This window comes from Neopelma chrysocephalum, unplaced genomic scaffold (assembly GCF_003984885.1).
Source record: "Neopelma chrysocephalum unplaced genomic scaffold, ASM398488v2 Primary Assembly neopelma1_96, whole genome shotgun sequence".
In the NCBI taxonomy this organism is placed as follows: domain Eukaryota; kingdom Metazoa; phylum Chordata; class Aves; order Passeriformes; family Pipridae; genus Neopelma; species Neopelma chrysocephalum.
Window position 1 is genome coordinate 2947899 of NW_020897759.1, and position 21528 is coordinate 2969426.

A 21528-nucleotide genomic window follows, 5' to 3' on the forward strand; every position below is an offset into this window, starting at 1 on the left:
ATTGGAAAAATGCATCCAGAGCCTGGATGATGCCACTTCATCCCTTCTGTTTGAAAAGCAAATGTGTACACAATATGGCCACTAAAGCCCCAATTAATGAACTCTAGAAAAATCTTTCTGAATGCTCCAATAAATCCAGCATAATAATAAACTTCTGAAATAAATTAGAAAACATGAGACATGTTTAAGTAACGTGGAAAGCCAAAGACGTAAGTTGTTTACATAAAACAGAGATGACATCTTAGCTTGAATGATGTAATGCTTTTATACAGGCTTGGTAGACTGAACACTTTGGATGGTCCCAAGTGTTTGGAAGGTGATGAAAATGATTGGAATAGGCCAAGACACCAATTCCAGCTCTGATCCTGATGCCCACTATCTCCAAATACATGAAGACCGAAAAAACCTTTAAAAGCACTTTAGAGAGATTGTATAGTTCAAGCCATCAATAGCTGGAAAATACCAGAATGAAGCATACTTGAATAACCTTAAATTGGACACTTTGTTCAGGTTATGATATAGTCTTTAACTGCATGATTACATACTAATTTTTCCACATAAATCCAGGTTCATTCACCATACATAATGAATAGTGCCTACATAATGAACTATTTTTCTTGTAGCAGTTATTTGCTGTTGTTCAGTGTGTAGTCCCAGGACTTATTTGCTACACATTATTCATCCTCTGCTCTGAAGACAAAATTATGAATTTCATCATGGGTTTTTTCCATGCACCTCATGGGTTTTTCCAGGCTACTACAGTGTCTGTCTGCTTAACAAACATTCATTAGTTTATTTTGAAAACATCTCTGTGAGGGGAGGCAATAATACTGCTTCCATTTCACATATGGAAAACTGATGCATAGAGAAGTTAAAATATGGTTTCTAACTTGAAATGCCTATTTAAGGTGGTGAACATTTCTCTTCTCAAAGCATTTAGTATTGTGCCTTGTACTTTCAAAGTCCTGCTCCCACTGAAGTCAGCTGTTGATTCCCAGTACCCCTGGAGCCCTGATACCACAGTACCATTCTTTGCTGGCAAATGAGCAAGGAGAATTTGCTGTCCTGGGGTTGTGTGTGGCTTTGAAAGCTGGCACGTGCTGATACACACTGACCTTTCCCTGGTGGTCATACCAGAACATGGCCTCTTCTGCCCTGTTCCTGTCCCATCCCTTCTTCTACTCCCCAGTCACACTTCAAAAGTCCTGTTCCTCATTCCTAAGGCTGTCCTTTCAGTCCCAGTCTCTTTGTTCAGCAAGTCCTAGTTCCATTCCTTTACTCCTCAGCTCTGCAGACCAAACTGTCCAGTTCCCCCCTCCACATTCTTGTACTTTTTGTCTCTTCTTTGCATGCAGGTCTCCAGGTTTACTCTTCATAGGTTCCCCATCCTCATTCTTCAAACTAATCTACCCTGTCTGAACACCTCCTCATTTTCCTCCCCAGTTTTACTTCCCTGGGCACGCTGCCCGAACTTGGATTGTCTCCCTCGCTCGTTCATCTTCTTTTCCTGTTTTCATTCAGGGTTATTTTGCCTGCTTCTGCCTTCCCATCTAATCTAATCGCTAGCTTGTAAATCTTTCCTGTTCCTCCACCCTTGACCAGCCACCACCTCAAGTCTATCAGCACCTTCGGGGCCAGTTTTTTTGCCCTACTCCCCACTCCGTGCCTCCCAAGGTCCAACATCCTCTTTGAAGGTTTGTTTCTCTGCTCTTCTTTCTGCATTTTCATAGGTGTCCTCTGCTGTTCCAACTGTGGGAACACGGGAAGTGTGTGACAGCGTCACTGCTCTCACCCTGGCACGACCCCAGCAGCCAAAGTGCATCATCTGCAGGGGGAGTGCTGCACAACCACAGTGTGGAGCTTCAGGAAATTCAGCTGCTCACATCTAAGGCTGCTCTACCAAGCCTGTGAAAAGCACAGGTTTTTTTCACAAGGCTTACGATTTTCTGACGTTAGCTGTTTTCTCATAGAATTGGCCTGCTCGTGACACAAAGGGCATCCATCCATCTACTAAAGGTTTAATCCCTAGGTGGGGCTAATACAAATTTTATAAAAAGGTCACCAGAATTTTCAGCACAAAGGAAACATTCATTCTGCCCTGAGTTTGCAAAAATATGGCTACAGTGTTCAAATATGGCAAAGGAAAATAACAAATGTTTTTTCCTACACACGGAGTGAGTTAAGGAGAGTTCTAAAGAACTACATGTTGGATTGTGCAACAGACTAATACTGAGCTGGGCTATCAGACCCACCTAAGAGAATAAGAACAAATAATGCAAGATACATTTGTAAATAACAGAGGATGCCAAAAATAAGAGCTCATTACTGGCTTTATAATACTGTGCTCACTTTAGACTAAATCTTATCAGGAGTTTTTATCTAAAAAAAAAATCTCCAAAATGCGTACATTTGTAATCTTTTAACATTTGTAAGTTTCTAAATGGTGTTAATTCATTAAGAGAGATGACAATGCTTACAAGAACAACACTTAAAAAATCCCTCTAAAAATAGAGGAACTGCTGTGATATTATTAATTGCTCACTCCTGTTCCCAGATTTGTGGCTCCTGCATATACCTACATAGGATGAATAATCCAGTTTTCTGAATACAAAATGTCTTAATACTAATTCTCCCATCTCAGAAAGCAAGAATAATATTTTGCTATTTACATGATTTTTCCATTATTGTTTATGTTTATGCTGCAGCGTTGCTTGCAATTCCAAACTAAGTGCACTGCAGAGTTTTTCATAGTTGGATGTGTAATGTTACAATTTCTCTGGTTGCCTTTACAGTTACTGCAGCTTAAAGACCAAGGACATTTTCAGAATATGAAAATCTAGCATATTTTTAATTCACTGTGGGTAATGTAATGATATTTATCACAAAACTTTGATTAACCTCAGTGACGTCAATCATCTCAAGAACTTCATCTTTGCCAACAAAGATACCTTAAAATAAATTGTGAGTGTTTATAATATAAACGTACCCACGTACACAACCAGGGACATAAATGTATCGCATAGGCGCTTATCCAGAAGGATGAATGCCTTAACCTTTGCTTCCTTGTTTCTGTGTTCCCACTAAAACAGCTTCTTGAGACAGAAGTGCCACCTGTAGGAAATCCTGAAGTGTGCTCAGGTGCAGCCCTGTGCCAGTGGAGGCACTGAGCTGACTCCTACATCCCAAGGTAGGGGCCGCCTTTGGAAATCCAACCATGTATTGGGGAAGCAACAACCCTGTGTGATGCTGGATTGCTTCAGGAGGGTTAGCTTGCAAAGCCACATCCACCGAAAAGCTGTGGTTTTCCACGGAAGCCTAATCAAGAAGAAACCATTTGCTTGCCTGTGTGACATTATTCCACAGAAATCAAGCAGTCCCTAACTAGAGTATGTGGAACCAAATAGAGTTTTCCATGATTAACATGTAGTATTTCACTGCAATTACTTAGGGTACACAAATATGAAGGATTGCATAATTTATCTTTTTTTATTACCTCTAGTATTAATAAAAAGAAATATATGTGAAAAAGTGTTTTAACAAAAGAACAGTCTAACCTCCACTACTCTAAACATAGTCCAGTTTCCTGTGGCAGTGAGTTAGGCGTGAATGGATGGAAGCACATATTATATCTTAATTCAGACATATTAAAAAAAAAAATCAAAGAATTTCTAATGTAGCTCTAAAAGTAGTAACTAAGACCTTTCAATGCCTTGTCATTTTCTTTAGTATTTCAAGAAAAATAAAGAGCTTCCAAAAATTCAGCTTTTTAAACATTGTCTGCCTAAAAAAGGGAAGTATTCGATAATAATTTGCAAAAAATAACAGAGAAAACTGGTCTGACTCCTTCTATAACCATCACCTTCAACAGTTATGCTCTAAAGTATACTCACACAAGGAAATAGTTTCAGGAATTCAACTGTACCAATCACTGATACAGTATCTCCATTCCTTGGTGCATTTACCAGATAACAAATTCCACACACAAAGCACATTTTGCATCCAAAAAATGACAAGTTATTTTCAATACTTCGATGTGAAATGACAAGATAGGAATCATCTGGTATATGAACACAAATTATATGCCATTCTACAAGAAAATATTTTTTCATTGTTTGACAGTCAGTGACTCTGTTTAGTTTTGTCAGTCACAATTGTGTACAAACGACACGACTGTTGTACCCCAGTCAGCCGTCAGTGTTGCTTCGAGCACGTACCACTTGTTTTGGCTGTCCCTCATCACCACCTGACATTTATCTGCTTGCTTCGACACACAGTCTTTAATATCCGCACCTGCAACTCTAAAGCCAAACTTGACGGTCTCGCTGTGCCTTCCGGGGCACGGACGGTCGGACGGACGGACAGACTGACTGCCACTGTCCCCAGGGCACTGCGGTCTCCCGCGGCTGTGCGGGCGCCAGGCGCGGCGCGGCAGGGAAGGCGGGCAGGGATGGCGGGCAGGGAAGGCGGGCAGGGAAGGAAGGCGGCAGGGCCCGGGGCTCGGCGCTCCCGGGCCCGCCGGGCGGTGCTGTCCGCGGTGCTGAACCATCTCCCTCTCTCTGCCTCCCCCCAAGCCCCATCTTGAGAGCCCCAGCTCGCTCCACTCGCCGCCTCATCGCTCGCACAAGCGACCGGCAACAAGTCTGGCCGCTTGCCCACGCCAGCCGGCACATCCGCCCGTGTATCCTAAACACGGGAATTGCCCTACAATACAAAGGAGTTTGGAGACCGCGGGCAACAAAACCCCATCAGGGCCACCAGCCCGTCCCCCCAGCTCCGGACTCTCCGCAGCGCGGGCTCTGGCTCTCCTCGCTGCCTCTCCCAGAACAAGCCCCAGCGTCCATTCCTGGCAGGGGCAAGGTTGTGCAGCAGGCTCGCCCGGGGTAATCGCACTGCAACGCCAGGCACGGCTCAGGGAGCGGCAGGCTTCCCACCCTTCCCTCCAGCAAGGTGCAACCTTCTCTTTCTTCTTTTGTTCTCAGCGGCAGGAGGGTGGCAGCGGCGGCGGGAGGGGTGGGGAGCAACTGCACCTACAAATTCATGGGGGATAACAAAGGACCATACGCCGCCCGGATTAATTTGCATTAGCATCCATGAGGACAGCAGCATCTTACGTCTGAGGGGATTAGCCGCGCCGAGCCCGGGCTTACCGTCCCTATCGCAGAGCTGAATCGCCTCCAGGCTCAGGTTCTTGATCACCTCCTCGCAGGGACTCGTGGGGCTGCTCATGGTGTGCGCCAGGCGCGGAGCCTCCATCGCGCCCCTCGCCTGCTGTGGCTCGGCCGGGCGCTGGGGCTGGGGCTGTGCTGAGCCGCGCGGCAGCGCTTCCCGGCGCTTCCCGGCGCCGCCCGGTTCGGCTGGGAACGCTCGGCGGAGGAGGAGGCGGGCGGGGAGCGGATTTGTCGCCGCAGCGAGCCGGGGAGGGGGCAGCAGCGAGGCGGGCGCCCGGCGCGCCCCGGCACCCGCGTTTAAAGGGGCCGCGGCCGCCGCCTCGCAGCGCTCCCTTCCCCCTCGCTCCTTATGTAACGGTGGCCGCGCCTCCGCGGGAAGCTCCCGGAGTGTCCAACCCCTCCGGGTCAGGCGCCGCTGGGCACCGACCCCGCGAAGGGCCGGGCTGGGCTCCACCCGGCCGGCCGCGGGCACAGCTGCCCACCGCCGCGGCGCCGTTTGTTTCCAGGTTATTCCATAACCCGAGGAGAGTCTTCCCGAGGCAAACCACCCCCCAAAACCACCGTTACCGACTTCCCCTTCCCCAAACACACAGCCCACCGCGACCGCTGTGCGCAGTCACACCCAAGGGCTGCGGGCGTCCGCTCTGATCTTCGATTATGCAAGAATTCGCAGAAAGAAATACTAGCCGGTTTTAGGTTGATAAACCAAGAAAAGCTGACAGGAGGTTAGAGATGGCAGGAGAGGGTACAGAAATGACCATTTCTGGCTACCTGCCCTGCACGCTTCCCACCTGTCCTTTTTGTGGGAAGGAAAAACGACCTGCACTGTACCAGTGCTATCCATACCAAGCTTTTTAAAAGCTATTTATCAGTTCACAGTTTCAGGAACAAGAACGGGGCCAGAAAAGGAGAAAATTTAGATAAAGAGTAATAGAAGAATAAATAAAACTTGTGCAGCACTGCATCATCAGCAGGTGTGACAGCCCAGCTCCCTCCCACCGCAGGCTGGATAAAGGAGCAGCCTCTTGGCCTCAGGGGCTGCAGGAGTACAGAGCTTTCTCCAGGTCACAGGCTGACCACACATTACAACAAGCATTCTTGGCACCAATTCGTTGTTTCACCCAACCAAAATTGACACCATTTGGCCACTGATCTTGAGACTCCAACAGCAGCTGCTTTGGGAAACAGCAGTTCACTGCAGACAAGCCCCCAACAAGCTCAAGGCTGTGATGTTACTTGGTCAGCATTGCATGACAGCAAGTCCAGAGAGTCCCTAGAGCTCCCATTTCTCTTTCTGCAGTCCCAAGACCATCCAGTCCCCTCCCAGTCCTCACTGGTCTGACACAGTAGTAAGCTCCACACACAGCCAGAAGTCTGTCACTCAGAGATGGCTTTCCACTGGACTTTAGGATTATTCCGTTCCTTATGATGATTTCTAGGGACACATCTTGGGAGATGAGCTCTAGTGTTACCTTTCACTGAGCCACTGCCAAGTGCTGCAGCCTGGGAGCAAGGAACAGGTTTCAGGAGCCCGAACTCCTGACACCTTCAGAAATCTGTAGTGCATCATGGGGAGAAAGTGCAATGCTGAGCACCCTTCCAGCACTCTACTCTTCACACACACACCTCCCCCTGCTTTCTTGCTCGTCTTTTGTTTTTTTTCTTCTCTTTGTCTCTCTGCTTTTTTTCACAGTGATGGAAAATGTGTGCAGAGGGGTCAGGTAGAAGAGAAATGGAATGAGTGGGAAGGGAACCTAAAGGAAGAGAAAATTAAAAGGAAGCAATAGCAGGGAGGGAGAGTGTGAGTCAATGGGGAGGTGGGAAGGGAGAGAAATATATGAATGAATGCACAGACAGAATGAGGACAAATGCAGAATCAGAGAGGAAAGAAATGAAAGTGGGTGAGACTGCATTCATCAGGTTTTAATTTTGTCTCTGACAAGCATTAATTCCCTGCACAGAAGCAAAACCTTTCTCCTTGATATTGCAACTGTTCTTAGCACACAGTCATCTCCTACGTAAGGCTGGAAAATTTCTTTCTCTGAAGATGGTGTATTTAGTCTCTTGGCCTTATGTTCCACATTCATTCCTTTCCACAATGTGGCAGACGCTTCAGCAGCTCGCACAATCTTGTTACTTCCTTGCTATAACATTATATAAAGTCCATTTGAAACAGAGCCTGTTCTTGAATACTGAGAGAATTCCCATTTTATTCTCTCTGCCTGTATCTTATACACCTTTCTCTCCTCTACTTCTTATTCTATGCAACTGAAATCAGGTTTTTAAGAACGGATGGATTTTTGCATAGCTCTTTGAAAGCAGACAGCTTTGGGGGTGTTGCCATTCCTCAAAGACCTCTCATTTCTCAGCTGTCTTGTAGCAATAACCCCTGGCTGAGCTATATCTATTTCTCTCCCCACACCATTACACTTATTTTTTTGAAGAAAAGATTGGTTAAATCTCCAAATACTGGCAGATTCCAGTGTGAGAGCAGAGCAGAGAAACCTTTTCCACAGCTCTGCTTTTCTAAAGCTGGACCTACCTGAGACAGCATTTTTGCAGAGTCACACTTCATGTTTCCCTCAGCCTATCACTGCTCCCATCACCTGGGCTAGGGATCAACATTTTTTAAAGCTCAAATTACTCCCAAATGTGATTCTGTGCAATCACTTGGCAATGAATTTAGTCCTAGGCATTTCATACTCAAAGCACACAATACTCTCATGGTGTTTTTCTTACCTGAAAGAACAGTACTCTGCTTGTCTTAACAGGGAATAGCATTGTCTGAGGCACAAGTTATGTTTGTGCTAAAGGATGACAGAGTCTCGGCGTATAATCAGAAAGTTTATTCTGTGACAGATTATCCCTGACAGTGTTTAGCAAAAAATGTCACATATCACAAATATGGGTCACCATTATGTAATGGAAAGGCTGCCAATGGCAGCACAACATTAGAGACAGCAGAGGGTCATGTGTTTAGAACTGCAAAAGCTTGCAAAGAATTTGCCACAACAGCAACCTTTCACACTTTCAGCATTTAGATAAATAGAATATTACCAACTTCTGCAGTTCAACAACACTGTCTGTTATTACAGAAACCTCATGTGAGGAGGGAGAAGCAGCATTTTCTGCACGATACATGCACCAGGAAACATGAGCTGTGACACACAGCTCTTGCCTGGCTAAATTCAACAACCTCAGCTCTCCTGCCTTAGCCTGGCATTCACAGTCCCCCTGGTAGGTCACCAAGATTTGCTAAAGGGCTACCACTCTACAGCAAAGAGACAGAGAGGCTGCCAACCAGCAGGACAGGTGTGTGGCTTCTTTCCTAAAAGACACAACCCCATTCAAGCCATAAAAGCAAGAGGAAAAGGTGCTGTGTGCTCCTTTCCTCCCCACAAAGAATCCCACCCTCCAGCATTACAGAGTTCTGTCCCACCCGTGTTTCACTCCATTCTGGGGAAACTGTCCTCAAAGCACAGCATAGAGCTGGGCAACTGCATTCTTACTATCTGAAAACGCTTTTGTACTTCACTGTAGCAGGTTTTTATCTGCAAGCTATAAAAGAAACCTCCTTTCTCAGACTTCATCAAGACTCAGAGTTCCAGCTCTTCCTTCCCACTTGGGAATAAAAAAAGACTTGTGTTATTGCTCAGTGGACTGTGCAAGCAGAAGGCAAAAAGGCTACAGACATGGTTTTCAGGAAAGAAAAACAAGGAAGGAAATAAAACCAGCCTTTTTTTCCCCCCTCTCTATTAATATGTCATTTTTGAGGAGAAAAGCAAAATATTAAAGGACAGATAAACAGAAGGATCAAAACCAGTATTGAGCGTTTTAGGTCAGTCCTAAAAGGCGCATTGACTAAGCTTAGCAACTAATCCCTGAAGTTTCATGGAAATAAATTCTTTGCAATTTTGCAGTCATTCTCTGTCTTTAATGGACATGTCAAGTGTTTCAAGCGTGCAAAGGCACATACTTGAGAAGGATTGTGTGCAAAATATTCTTGAAATACCATAGGACTGAAGTAAAATCCACACACTGTTGACAGAAAGACCAAAGACCAAAAAAAAAAAAAAAGATTTAAGACCCTAAGTGAAACCCGTGACTCTGTACAGTTAATGTGCAGTGTGACACAGCTTCCTCTGCTGCACTGAGACAGAAATTGAGGTAGGACAACTGAGAGCACTAGGCACAGAATCTCACTGGGAGCCTCTTTGTTTTTTCTCAGATAGCAAAGCAAGAGTCTCCTCAAATGCTCAGACAAGGAGGATGATGAAGCAGGTCCCCCTTTCTTTCCCTAGGAAAATCCAGGGCTGAGCAGCAGTGTTTATTCTTAGCTCTGCAGTGAGTGTCTCTCCCCCTTTCTTCAACTCTATGCAAAGGTAATAACCTTTGCAGGCACCCTGACACCAAGTCCAGCAGTGAGGCTGCAGCTCTCTTGGAAAGGTTTCTGTCTCCTCTTTGCTGCTTTGGTGTTGTTGGAGATGCTGGGAAGCCCTTGCTGTTTCTGGGACCTCTCCAGTGAGATGCTTGCAGTAGTTTATTCATCTCAAAATGTCTCTCCTCCCCTGTTAGGAAGGCTTCATTTCAGCAACTGCATTCAGCTCATGCATTCAGGCTTTTCATGCCAGGCCATAAAGCATAGTTTAAAACATCACAGACAATTCTGTGGCAATCCTGTGACTTCTGGTGCCAGGGAACCTACTCATGAATCTGTAGTTTCTTGTATAGCATGATGGGAAAATGGCTTCAGTGTAGGGAAAAGCTAGTCTACTACTCAGGTAAAAAGACAGTCTTTGTAAAAGGCAACCCAGGGTATATGAGATAGAGATTTACTAAAGCACAAGTAGCACAAACAAGTAGCACAAACAGGGTAGCCAAAGTCTGACTCTTTGCCAAATCTCCCCATACAGGAATAACAACCAGCTCCAAAGCAAACAAAAGGAGACGGTACTTCATGCAATTGATTGTTAGAGTTGTAAGACCAAAAGACATTGTCAGTGCTAGAAGTTCTCATTAATTCAGGGAGAGGCTGGAAAAGTTCATGGAAAAGAAATCCTTTAGAGTTACTAAAACCACAAGTGACTCAGGGTCTCTAAGCTGGAAATTATTAGAGTGCAGGGAAGAGTTACTGAAGACTGTTCTATGTGCTTGCAATGATCTTCATCTTCTGTAAACATCCATTTTCAGCCACTTCTAAAGAGACTGTAGCAGCCTGGGTAAGTCCTTGGTCTGACCCAGGACAATCACGGCAATGCCCTGGTATCTGAGCCTTCACTCCTCACCCCCCCCCCCCCCCCCCCCCCCCCTCATTCCCAACAAACACTTCAGAGTACAGAGCCCTCCGACTGCGTCAGCTGGGTGTACAAATCTCAGCCTAAGCATTTTCTTAATGCTATTGATGGTGCTGCTTTCTGAATTTCAGTTTTCTGATCAGCTTTATAGAATCTGAATAAGCATCTAAGAAAGGCAAATTCTTTCATGGACAAAAAAAAAGTACTTGTAGCTTCATAAAATTTATTTGTTGCCTAGTGGGCACAAAGCACTGTTAATGTTTAGCATTAATACTTATTAGTTTGCTTTTAAGTTTAGCCTCACTTTATTAGATCCAGAGTAACCACAGAGAACAACTAGAACCTTCTGTGTTTCCTCTCTCCTCCATGCTGCTAATCATTCTTCCTACTTTTGTAACCATTTCCACATTTAATTAGTGCTTTATCCTCCAGATATTGTGCCATATCTTGACCTTTAAAGGATACTACTGTCTGCTTATCCTTGACAATGCTGACTGCTATTCAGATTTACTTTCTGTCTACAGTTCAGTGGCCAGCCTGTGATAACTTTAAGTGAATTTTAGTCTCAGCTGATTTGTTTCAGCAATTTCCTTAAGATATTATGTGGCACAGCATCAAATGCCTTTGTAAGTCTTGATGCTGTTCTGTACTCCACTAATCTTCTGGTTTCATCATAAAAGATGTGGAGGGATAAACATTCTAATTGGCCTGGCTTGGTTTACTGCAGAACACCTGTGCCATATCTGGATCTCATTATACGATTCACCTCCATATGAATACATTTCCCCCTTCTGCTTTACTGTTTATAGTATTTATTTCAATTTGGAGCCATGCCCATAAGACAATAGTTTCCATAGTTACTCTTAATTCAATTTTTAAAGACTTGTAGCATGCTGACACTTTATTAGTCTCTTGATACCTCAGTTCTCTGTAGGGTTTTTAGCAACTAGCTGTTCCATCAGTTCTTTAAATATCCAAAGGGACACCTCAGATGCATTTGTTCAAGTGATGATATTTCATTATGTATTTCTTAGTTACTTTTCCCCAGCAGTTCATAATTACATCAATGATTTCTTAACCAAGCCATTATTTAAACTTTAATCGCCTTCCCAATAAACTTCATGGCAAAAGTCCAATTAGTTTTAGTGGGAATAAGAACTGGTCTCAAAATTTATCTCCTTACTACAAATTAATTATAATTAATATTTTCTTGGTCAAGTAATTTTGTGTTATTGTGCCTTTAGGACTTATAACACAGTCTTTTCATATTATCTTTAACCTCTTGGCAACTGTTTCAGTGTATCCTCATGCTGTCCCTATTTTTCTCATGTGTACTAAACTTGGAATAGAAAAGCCTGTTTTGGTGGTTCTCCAGTTTTCTGTTTCCAGTGCAGTTCATATTTTACTTTTACTTGCTTAAGTAGCCCACAGTGACCCATTCTCTCCTCAGTGTTTCCCATTTTCATTGGAACAAGACACATTTCTGCCGGCTTTCCGTTACAGTATCTTCTCATGCCCTCCCTCCTGCCCTTTCTCTTTCCACAAAGCCCTTTGTGAAACTCTCTCAACTGATCCTATGAATGAGATTTTCCTCATAATACTACACCCTTTCACTGGATGACATCAAAACTCTTCAAAGAAGACAGCCAAGAAGCAGGTACAGTTCATTAATAAAGTTAGTGAAGAAAGTCCAAGTGACTAGTTCCTCAATGACATCTACTGATCTTGTTTTCTTATAACTACAGACATTATAAGTATATAAGCACAAAAGATGGGATCTAGGTTGTTGTTGCTGTTTTTGTACCATTGGCATCTGAGGTGATGAGGCAAGACAGGAAAGACATTGTTTCATCCCCCACTGCTACTGTGAACACAGCTAATTAACTGCTAAGGAAACACAAGGAAAATGATGTTAAATGAGTGAGAGGCAACACCAAGGCATTCCCTCTCCTTGACTCAGAGCCTGGATGCATAGTGAGACTAGTCTTAAATTTCCCTCACCGGACTCACAGTCACTTACTAGAGGCTCTTAGACTGTCTTTCAGACCTATGATTACTTAAATGGATGTGGTGGGTTGACCCAGGCTGGATGCCAGGTGTCCACCAAAGCCACTCTGTCACTGCCCTCCTCAGCTGGACAGAGGAGACAAAATGTAACGAAAGGCTTGTGGGTCAATATAAGGACAGGGAGAGATCACTCAGCAATGACTGTCATGGGCAAAACAGACCTGACTTAGGGAAGTTAACTTCTCAAAGTAGGAGAATGAGAACTAAAACAAATCTTAAAAACATATTCCCCCAACCCTTCACTCCTTTCTAGGCTCTACCTCCTCCCCAGCCAGTGGTGCAGGGAGATGGGAATGGGGGTTATGGTCAGTCCATCACAGGTTGTTCCTGCTACTGCTCAGGGAGAGGAGAGTGGGGGCCCTCTTGCAGGAGATAGTCCTCCACAGACTCCTCCAGCCTGAGTCCTTCATGAACTGCTCCAGTGTGGGTCCCTTTCCACGGGGTGCATTCCCTCAGGAACAGCCTGCTCCAGCATGGATCCCCCATAGTCCTGCTGACAAACCTGCACCAGCGTGGGCTCCTCTCTCCATGGATCTGTGAGTCCCTCCCAGGAACCTGCTCCAGTGTGGGCTTCCCACAGGTGCACAGCCTTCCTTTGGGCATCCAGCTGCTCTGGTGTGGGGCTTCTCCGTGGGCTGCAGGTGGGTCTCTGCTCCTCTGTGGACCTTCATGGGGACAATCCGCCTCACCATGGGCTGCATGGGAATCTGCTCGGGTGCCTGGAGCACCTCCTGCCCCTCCTTCTCCACTGACCTTGGTGTCTGCAGAGTTCTCTCACATATTCTCACTCCTCTCTTCTCTGGATGCAATTCCTTCTGCGCAGTAACTTTTTTCCTTCTCAAGTATGTTATCACAGAGGCGTTTCCTCCATGCCTGATTGGCTCGGCCTTGGCCAGTAGTGGGTCTGTCCTGGAGCCGCCTGGCATTGGCTCTGTTGGACACGGGGCAAGCTTCTGGCAGCTTCTCAGAGAAGCCACTTTTATAGCCACTCCTGTCCCCCTGCCCGCCAGAACCTTGCCATGCAGACCCAATGCAATATGTAACCCACAATTAGAATTTCACAATGAAATACACTAGAAACAGCAATTAGAAGCTGTCTTTTCCATGGTTTTGCTCTGGTAGGAATCCATGTCCACTTAGCACCCATATACAGGGAGATTAGATAAAGAGAGACAGTATACAGACAGACAATAAAGGGATCATTAGTTTAGAGCTCTGTTTCTTTAACAACATCCACAAGCATTTTAATTAAAGCATGTTCTGCTCTGAATTATGTCCTGCCACTGTTATTTGTGTTCTGAATATATTTCAGCCCTGCAGTATGTTATTTATTGTCAGTATAGCAATCCTTACAAAATTCCAGTTGCCGTACATATTCAGTGCCCTGGAGTGCTCGAAGTCAGTGGAGGAATTGTGGCATTCTGTGAGCCTTGAAAAATCCTAGAACTGACTCCAAAATCTGTTAGTGACTGAAATACTGCTCCTGCTCCTTAAACCAGGCTGCACGGGGGGATAATTGCAAAGGCCATCTTTAGCCTAAGGAGTTTATTTGCCTTAGGATCTTTCAACAGTCAGTGGAGAGTGAAAAAATCCTCATCTGTGTCTCAAAAGGAGCTCATTGTAGGTGCTCAGAGTTGCCCTAGAGAAAATGCTTTCTCTTGATTCTACAGGAAGCTGCGGGAGAAAAGCATCCTGAGGCTAAAATCAATCTTTGTGAATGCCTCCTAAATTATTCTTATGTGTCTTTGCAGCAGCCATCTTTGATAACCTGCAATATATTCTGGAATGAGAAATGAGAACAGCAAACAAATATGGCAAAACTCTCCAGGGTTAACAGCAGCTCCTCAGCTCCTTGTCCAGAGTTCAGGGGGCTGCATGTACACATGCTGACAGGGACAGTGCTGGCTGCAAAGCACAACAAGTGGTCATTTATCCAGGCACAGCTGTTGCCTGATGACAGAGGTCTGACAGTGGCTCCTGTGTGATGGAACACGGGTCTGTGCTCAGACTTGTCCGACCGCTGCTTCTCTGGGACCTGCTGAACTCAAATCAAATGCCCATCATCTGTAAAATCTTTTTCTCTGATTCTCTCTATTTCTCCCATGCTCACTGCTAACCAAATATCTTATATGAGCTTTTAAACCCAAATTTACCAGAGTTATTTATCTAATTTTCCCTTTTAATACCAGTACTTTTCTTCTTCTTGATTATCTCTGTTCTTATTTTTATCCATTTTCAGTCTAACCTCACCAACTCCCATCTGACTCAGCGCCAGCTTCTGATTAATATCCTTATGCATAAATTCAATTCAGCCATTGAGAGTACCTTTTTTGGGCTCGATCACATGACGTCCACTGGGTCATTTCTGGGATGAGGAGGGGAAATAAGGTAGAGAATAGCAAAAAAGGCAAAAAAATTGCTTTCTGTGTTGAAGTACTTGGTTTTATTTAGTGAAATGAAATTCTATTGACTTTGTGTGACAAGGTTTTGGTAGGTACAGGGGTGGCTTCTGTGAGAAGCTGCTGGAGGCTTCCCCCATGTCTGATGGAGACAGCGCCAGCCGGCTCCAAGATGGATTCAGTACTGGCCAATGTGGACTCCATCCACAAAGTGGTAACACCTGTGGGATAACAGATTTAAGAAGAGAAAAAACCCCCGTGCAACAGCAATTAGAAGAGAGGAGGGAGAATATGTGAGAGGAACAACCCTGCAGACACCAAGGTCAGTGGAGAAGGAGGGGGAGGAGGTGTTCCAGGCACTGGAGCAGTGATTTCCCTGCAGCCTTTGGGAAGGACTCAACATTGGATAAGTTCATGGGGGATTGTCTTCCGTGGGAAGGACTCCATGATGGAGTAGGGGAAGAGTGTGAGGAGTCCTCCCCTTGAGAAGGAAGGAGCAGCACAGAAGACATGGTGAACTGACCAGAACCCCTATTCCCTGTTTCCCTGTGCCACTGGTTGGAGAGGAGGTAGAGAAAATCCAGAGTGAAGTTAAGCTGGGGAAGAAGAGAGGGGTGGGGGGAAGGCGTTTTAAGGTTTGGTGTTTATTTCTCATTATCTCATTCTGATTTGATTGGTAATATATTAAGCTAATTTCCCCAAGCCGAGTCCATTTTGCCCATGAGAGTAATTGCTGAGCGATCTCTCCCTGTCCTGATCTCGACCCAGCAGCCTTTCATTACATTTTGTCTCCCCTGCCCAGCTGAGGAGGGCAGTGACAGAGTTTTTTTGGTGGGCACCTGGTACCCAGCCTGGGTCAACCTGCCACACACGTTGTCTGGTCTCTTGTCCTTAGCAAGCTATTTACAGTAGCTGCCACTAGACAAGAAAGTTGTCTGCATGGATTTTATCAGTCTCATATTGCCTGTCATGCTGTGGAAGTATGAATTTGTGCATATCAGTGACAGAAAAGTTTTACAATATCAGATTGAGCACAGCAACAGAAGTAAGGGTGTGTATTTTAAATGCCACTTATCTAGATTAGTCTTTCTATTTTGTGGGGGCAATAGCTACACTACTACAGTTTATTTCCTTCGATTTTTAGAACATTCATTATTCTTCTAAACATATTTTATAGCTGTAGCTCCAACAAATGAATTTAAAGGTTGCACCAGCCTAATTATACACATATCTACAGTGATATAGCTAATGTCAAACAAAAACTGAGCACAACCCCCCCTTAATTTCTGCATACCACTAAACTGCTCTTTCCAGGAATGAATTAGACCTGGTATTAAGGCAGTACTGAACCCTATGTGTATTTCTGGAGCACAGCCAAATGTTCATTTATAGTAAAATCCCTAGAAACTTATTACTACATATGTGTTTGCATTAATAAAACTTATTCAAGCAGAGTTATTCAGAAAAGGGGGATATGGCACAAAGTGGGCCTAAGGAAAGACAGAAAACTGAAATTCTTTATTACAAAGCAAGGACTGTTTACATTTGCCTACAAGTGCAATAGAAATGAGTGCTACTGACACTAAATTATATCCATATCCTCCACTCCCTGCAGAGAGTTTGAGGCTTGAGCAAAAATGCTCCATTACCACTTTTTGACATTTTTTTCCTTGAAGTTGAGTAATATATCACTATAAACTAGGTGAAGCAAATGAAATATAAATCAAACTAAATTCAAGGGTTAATGAGATTAGCAGCTATCAGATCCATAGGCTATCTATAGCCTGACCACTAATCTTATGCCCTCAGGAGTTAATTACACAGCTATCACAAATACCCAAAATGCATGACTGGCCTCTACCTGAATTGCAAACCAATCTTCTTGCTCCAAACACAGAAGCAATGATGTCCAGCAAAAATATGACAGTAAACAATTCAGGGACAAAACACAGGCAGGTACTTCTGAGATGTCTTCAGGGCTAAATGGAAATATTATGCAAACTGTGAATTCATCTTGGAGTAAAACCTCCTTCCTGTATCTTGCTGGGAAAAACACTTCATCAACAAATACATCCAGCTTGGAATAGATCATACAGCCAGCTTTAGAGAGAACATATAGTCTTATCCCTATTTTCTCATTTTAGGTTTCTCCACCCTCTCTAGGGATGGTGGTCTGAACTCCTTTTACTGTCAAACTCTCCCTGACCTCAACAGAAAATTGCTCATCTCAAAACACAGCTGAGCAGAGCAGCCAGCTGCCTCTGCTTTAGCCAGCTGTTCCCAAACCGAGGTTGCAATCCCACAGGCAGGGAACTGAGAGCAGGGTCAGTTCTCCAACCTATTGTGTGGTGCTTCCACAGGCTGTGGGAGCAAAGGCTTTGCTACAACAATGACCATGGGTATCTTCTTTCACTTCTTTTAAATTGTTTCCCCCTCTTCCTCCCCCTCAACTGGCCATGGAGTCTTATTACTGCTTGATCCATCTGAACCCTAAGGCAAAGTTTTCGGCACTGGGCACACTCCTGCAGAGAGAGTTTTGTATGAATTATAAAGTCAGGGCATTCAAATAGTACATCAATTCGCTTCCCACAGGCTGTCTTCGTGAATGCTTATTCATCTTGAAATGATAGTACGCTAAGAAGTCACTTAAGCTCTTAAGCTTCCCTGATCTCATGTCACAACTTCAACCAAAAGGGAGAACGCTTGGAAAGGCATAAAAACAAAACCCGTAGTCAGAAAAATTTCTGTTGCTGCAACTGCTGCTAAATAAAGAGATCACTCCCTGCACAGATAAAGTGTAACAGTATGTTCTGCTTTATAGCTCATAACAAACTTTGATTCAGTCATTTCTGTCACCAAAAGATTATTGCTGTGGTGCCCTCCTTGTTTTGGAACAGCAGACAAAGAGAAAAGTCCCTTTGCATACACCCTTCTAGAGATTGTAAAGGAGGAGAAGTAAACAGCAAAGAGATCTCCCCCCCTTCCACTGAGGGAGTGCTGGTGGCTATTTCTGACAAACAGATTCTCATTCTTGGTAGAGACATCTTAAAAATTATTTTTTTCCTGTCATTACATTTAGCAGTATTGGTAGCCTTTACAAAGCACTCTTATTTTCAAAGATAGCATTACCACACAAACTCTAGCTGTGCAAACTCTAGCAGTAACATGTTCCTCGCTGCCTTAAATCATGTCTTCCAGGCCTGCTGGAGATCAGAGGGGCTTGCACAGGGGAGCAACTAAGTGCAAGTCACTTGTAATGTTCTACCTGCTAACTAACGAGCAGACAAGCACTGGCAGGCTGGTTGGGGCTGCAGGCACCCAGCACTTGCTATGCCTCATTTCAGGAGTACAGCATTGCCTGCCTTCCTGTCATGCCCTCTGCCACACACCAGCAAGCAAACAGGAGCACGGGAGCAGCTGACCACATCCGGTGCCAAGGACTGTGTGCAGCGACTGTAACAGCCTGTGCTCGCCAGCACTTCTCAAAGGAAAGGAGAAGGCAGTGTTCCTCCAAGCCTTGTGTGAGGGCAGGGAAGGAAGGGGGAAGGAAGCCTCCCCCTGTACTCTTTATCCTCTGGAGCTAAGCAGAGGAAACCAGATGTAGGAAAATGTATGAATATGACACCATGGCAGGTTGTCGCCTTCCACACAACACAGCAAGTGAAGGAGTGTGTGCCACGATGCCAGCTCTTGATGCAGAGAGCACACAGTTGGGGAAAGTGGGCAAAACAGCAGCACAGGAACCCCTCTCCATCCTGGTAATGTTTCCTCCCTTCCCAGGGCACAGCACAGTGCCTGGGACAGCCAAAGAAGCACACACATGGCAGAGGTGTTCCCAGAACCAGTTTGCCCTTCTCTTCCCCAAAAGTGCTTCTGCCGCTCGCTGTCTTTGCCACCAGTGGTTCTGAGGGAAAAGACAAAAGGAAGAACAAGGGGCAAATAAAACTTGCCATTCCAGAGATGGCACAGCATTGCTGCAGGGATCAGCAGGCACATGGTGGTGATGCTCCTCCCCATGAGGACAGATCAGGGACCTCTAGAGAAACCATGAGTCTTAGGGGTCAGAAGAATTCATCTTGACTTCGTACATCCTGAGTGCCCCCTCCCCATGCTGTCCTAGCACTGGGTGTGCAGGATCACTGAGCAGCAGCAGGCCGGTGGAGAGAATGGACTCCATACATTTCCATCATTCAGAGGCAGTTTATCAATTGTTTGAGGACCTGTCCAGGTCAAGTTTGATTCTATTTTCAGAGCTGCGTAATGACTGTTGATGACATCTGCCCACGACTGGCAGCAAACATTGATGAGTACTGTGAGTGACCAGTTTCCAAATGTACAGCCACGTGTCTCCCTTGTGCTCCAGGCAGCTGATAAAGATCCATTGATGGTAGTTGCTATTTAATATGGTAAATGATTTTGGAGATTACAGTCTTCTCTTATGTAATCTTCTTACATAAGACTGGGAAAGAAAACATGTGAAGTGCAGAATTTGAACATTAAAACAGCAGTGGATCTGGAGCTTAACTCAAGTGCTGTCATCTCAAAAGTCTTTTCTGACTATCCAAAGCTAATAAAAAGCCAACAGAAATAAAGTGCCCTCTCTCATAAATCTACTTAAGAAGTTTTTAAATAAGAGTTGCACCTCACCACAGAATCTTGCGTGATAATCCACTACTTGGTATTCAGCTAATCAGATGTTCAGTGAATGAAACGGGAGGTAACTAAGCAAGTACATTTTAATCCTAAGTAAAAGCAAAAAAATCAAACATCAACAACAACAACAACAAAACCCGAACAAAAAGCTTCAAGAACTGGAGCTTAGAGACTGCAAATGCTTTGTTCCTAGGGTAGGTTTAGGTTGGGGAAAACCATGTTGTTCTTCCTAACCAGCTACTTCATGGTGACATGGCTGTCTGACAGTTTTTGCATGCTGATTTATGATTCTGAGCTGTGCTGCTCCATTCAGGCTCCTCATGTGCTGTCAGCAGCTCCTGCTGTAAGTGTATTGCTTGTAGCTCCTTTTGCTCATTCCTCATAACTTATGCTCGTAGTAAAGACACAGGGACTGACTTAAAATGCTTAAAATCTTGAGAGGGGAGAATGTAAAAAAAAAAAAACAGATAAAGGGAAGGGAAGAGAAGTAGAAGTAGCAGAATGGATGGAAAATGCTGAGAGGCTCTTTTGTCCTTTTCATTCCTATCGATTACTGTCTGCTCTGTTCCTTTCCTTATCTTTCTTTGCTGTATCATGTGTCATACTGCAAGCTTTGAGAACATTGTGCTCAGATAAAATGGCAAAAAGCCAACACATGTAAGACCTGAACATGCCAGAGAGATTACCAGTGTTCACGGGTGGAGGCTGTTTGTAGTAATGGGAGAGGTTTCATACCTACAGAAAAAAGGTCACAGTCAGGAGAGGGTCTGTCCTGTCTTTACTTCTGAGGTAGAGAGGGCTCACAGATTTACAAAACTAGGTAAGTGATGGAGGTTTTTCACTGCATTTAGATGAGATTCTTATCAGCTTTTAACAGAGATGAGAAAATACTTGGAAAAAACCCACCAGCATTTGCTCAAACTTTTTCATGAATTTAGTTCAGCCTTGTTTGTCCTTCATAGACATTCTAATGAACAAATATGCTGGTGATGAGACTCACAGAAACTGAAATCATTATGAAGATTATTCAGTGAAGGATTTGGAATAATGCACTGGTAAAGACTGAATTCTTAAAAGACAAACAAGTAAGGAAATTTCACCTCTGCCCTGTTGCTACACTAGTTATAAACAGAAGGGCTTATATCTGGGATCTTTTGGTCCTATTCAGAAAGCTGTAATTCTGAAATTAGTTAATATTTAAATGTTTTTCCTGCTGGTCTTCATCAGCCTCTCAAATGGAAAACAGCCTGAACATGCATATTTTATCAAAAACTTGACAATTTTTTTTTCTGTTTGTGCTTTTCTCCTTAAAATGCAAAATCTTGCTTGATGTACATTTCCTTGGCAGTAAGATCAAGGCCAAACTCGAGGAAAAAGTTGTTAAAGCTCCTAACATTGGCTTTACAATGAAAAATCACAGGCATAACAAATCTAAACACCACAGATGCACCCATCTTCCCCTAAGTCCTGCAGAATGGCTCTGATAGAGAGAATGTCCAAAAAGAGAGAGAGAAAGGAGATAAAAAACCTCAAAACTAGGGGAAGATATATTGCATGTTCTTGTTTCATGGGGGAAAACCAGTAATGACATACTGATCATCCCTAGATCCAGTCAATTAAGAAAATCAGACTTTCCAATATTTATTACTGAATTCCTAAATATGAGCTGGTGACATGAGCCCCACTGAGCTCTGTGCCTCTGTTGGTGCACAAACCAGCTGCAAGTCTCCTGCTTTGCTGCCCTGTGCCCACCAAGTGACTGAAACTGTGTCTCCCACTGGTGCTACATCTGCAGCTGAGCTCATCGTGCTTCAGACAGACTCCTCGGGACAGTTCTGGAGAGCTGGTAACCCACAATGTGCAGGTACATACTTGACTGGAATTTCTAAAACCAGTGTTCTTTGTGGGGCAGGCAGTGATAGCAAAAAAAAAAATGAAAACAAAAAA

General features: G+C 44.3%; 1 protein-coding gene across 4 annotated transcripts in view; it reads right to left on the reverse strand.

The window, feature by feature from the left end:
- The window catches only part of PHYHIPL (phytanoyl-CoA 2-hydroxylase interacting protein like), a 133671-nt gene that overhangs the window by 31518 nt on the left and 80625 nt on the right, over positions 1–21528 (reverse strand). The window contains exon 1 of one of the 4 annotated variants that reach the window (XM_027694125.1): positions 5148–5408. The exons of 2 other annotated variants lie outside the window; for them this stretch is intronic. In XM_027694125.1, coding sequence (XP_027549926.1) covers positions 5148–5253 — 106 coding nt within the window. In that variant the 5' untranslated portion in view covers positions 5254–5408. Of the gene's footprint in view, positions 1–5147; positions 5409–13031; positions 13233–21528 lie in introns of those variants that run through there. One more of the 4 variants, XM_027694124.1, reaches the window with a different exon arrangement.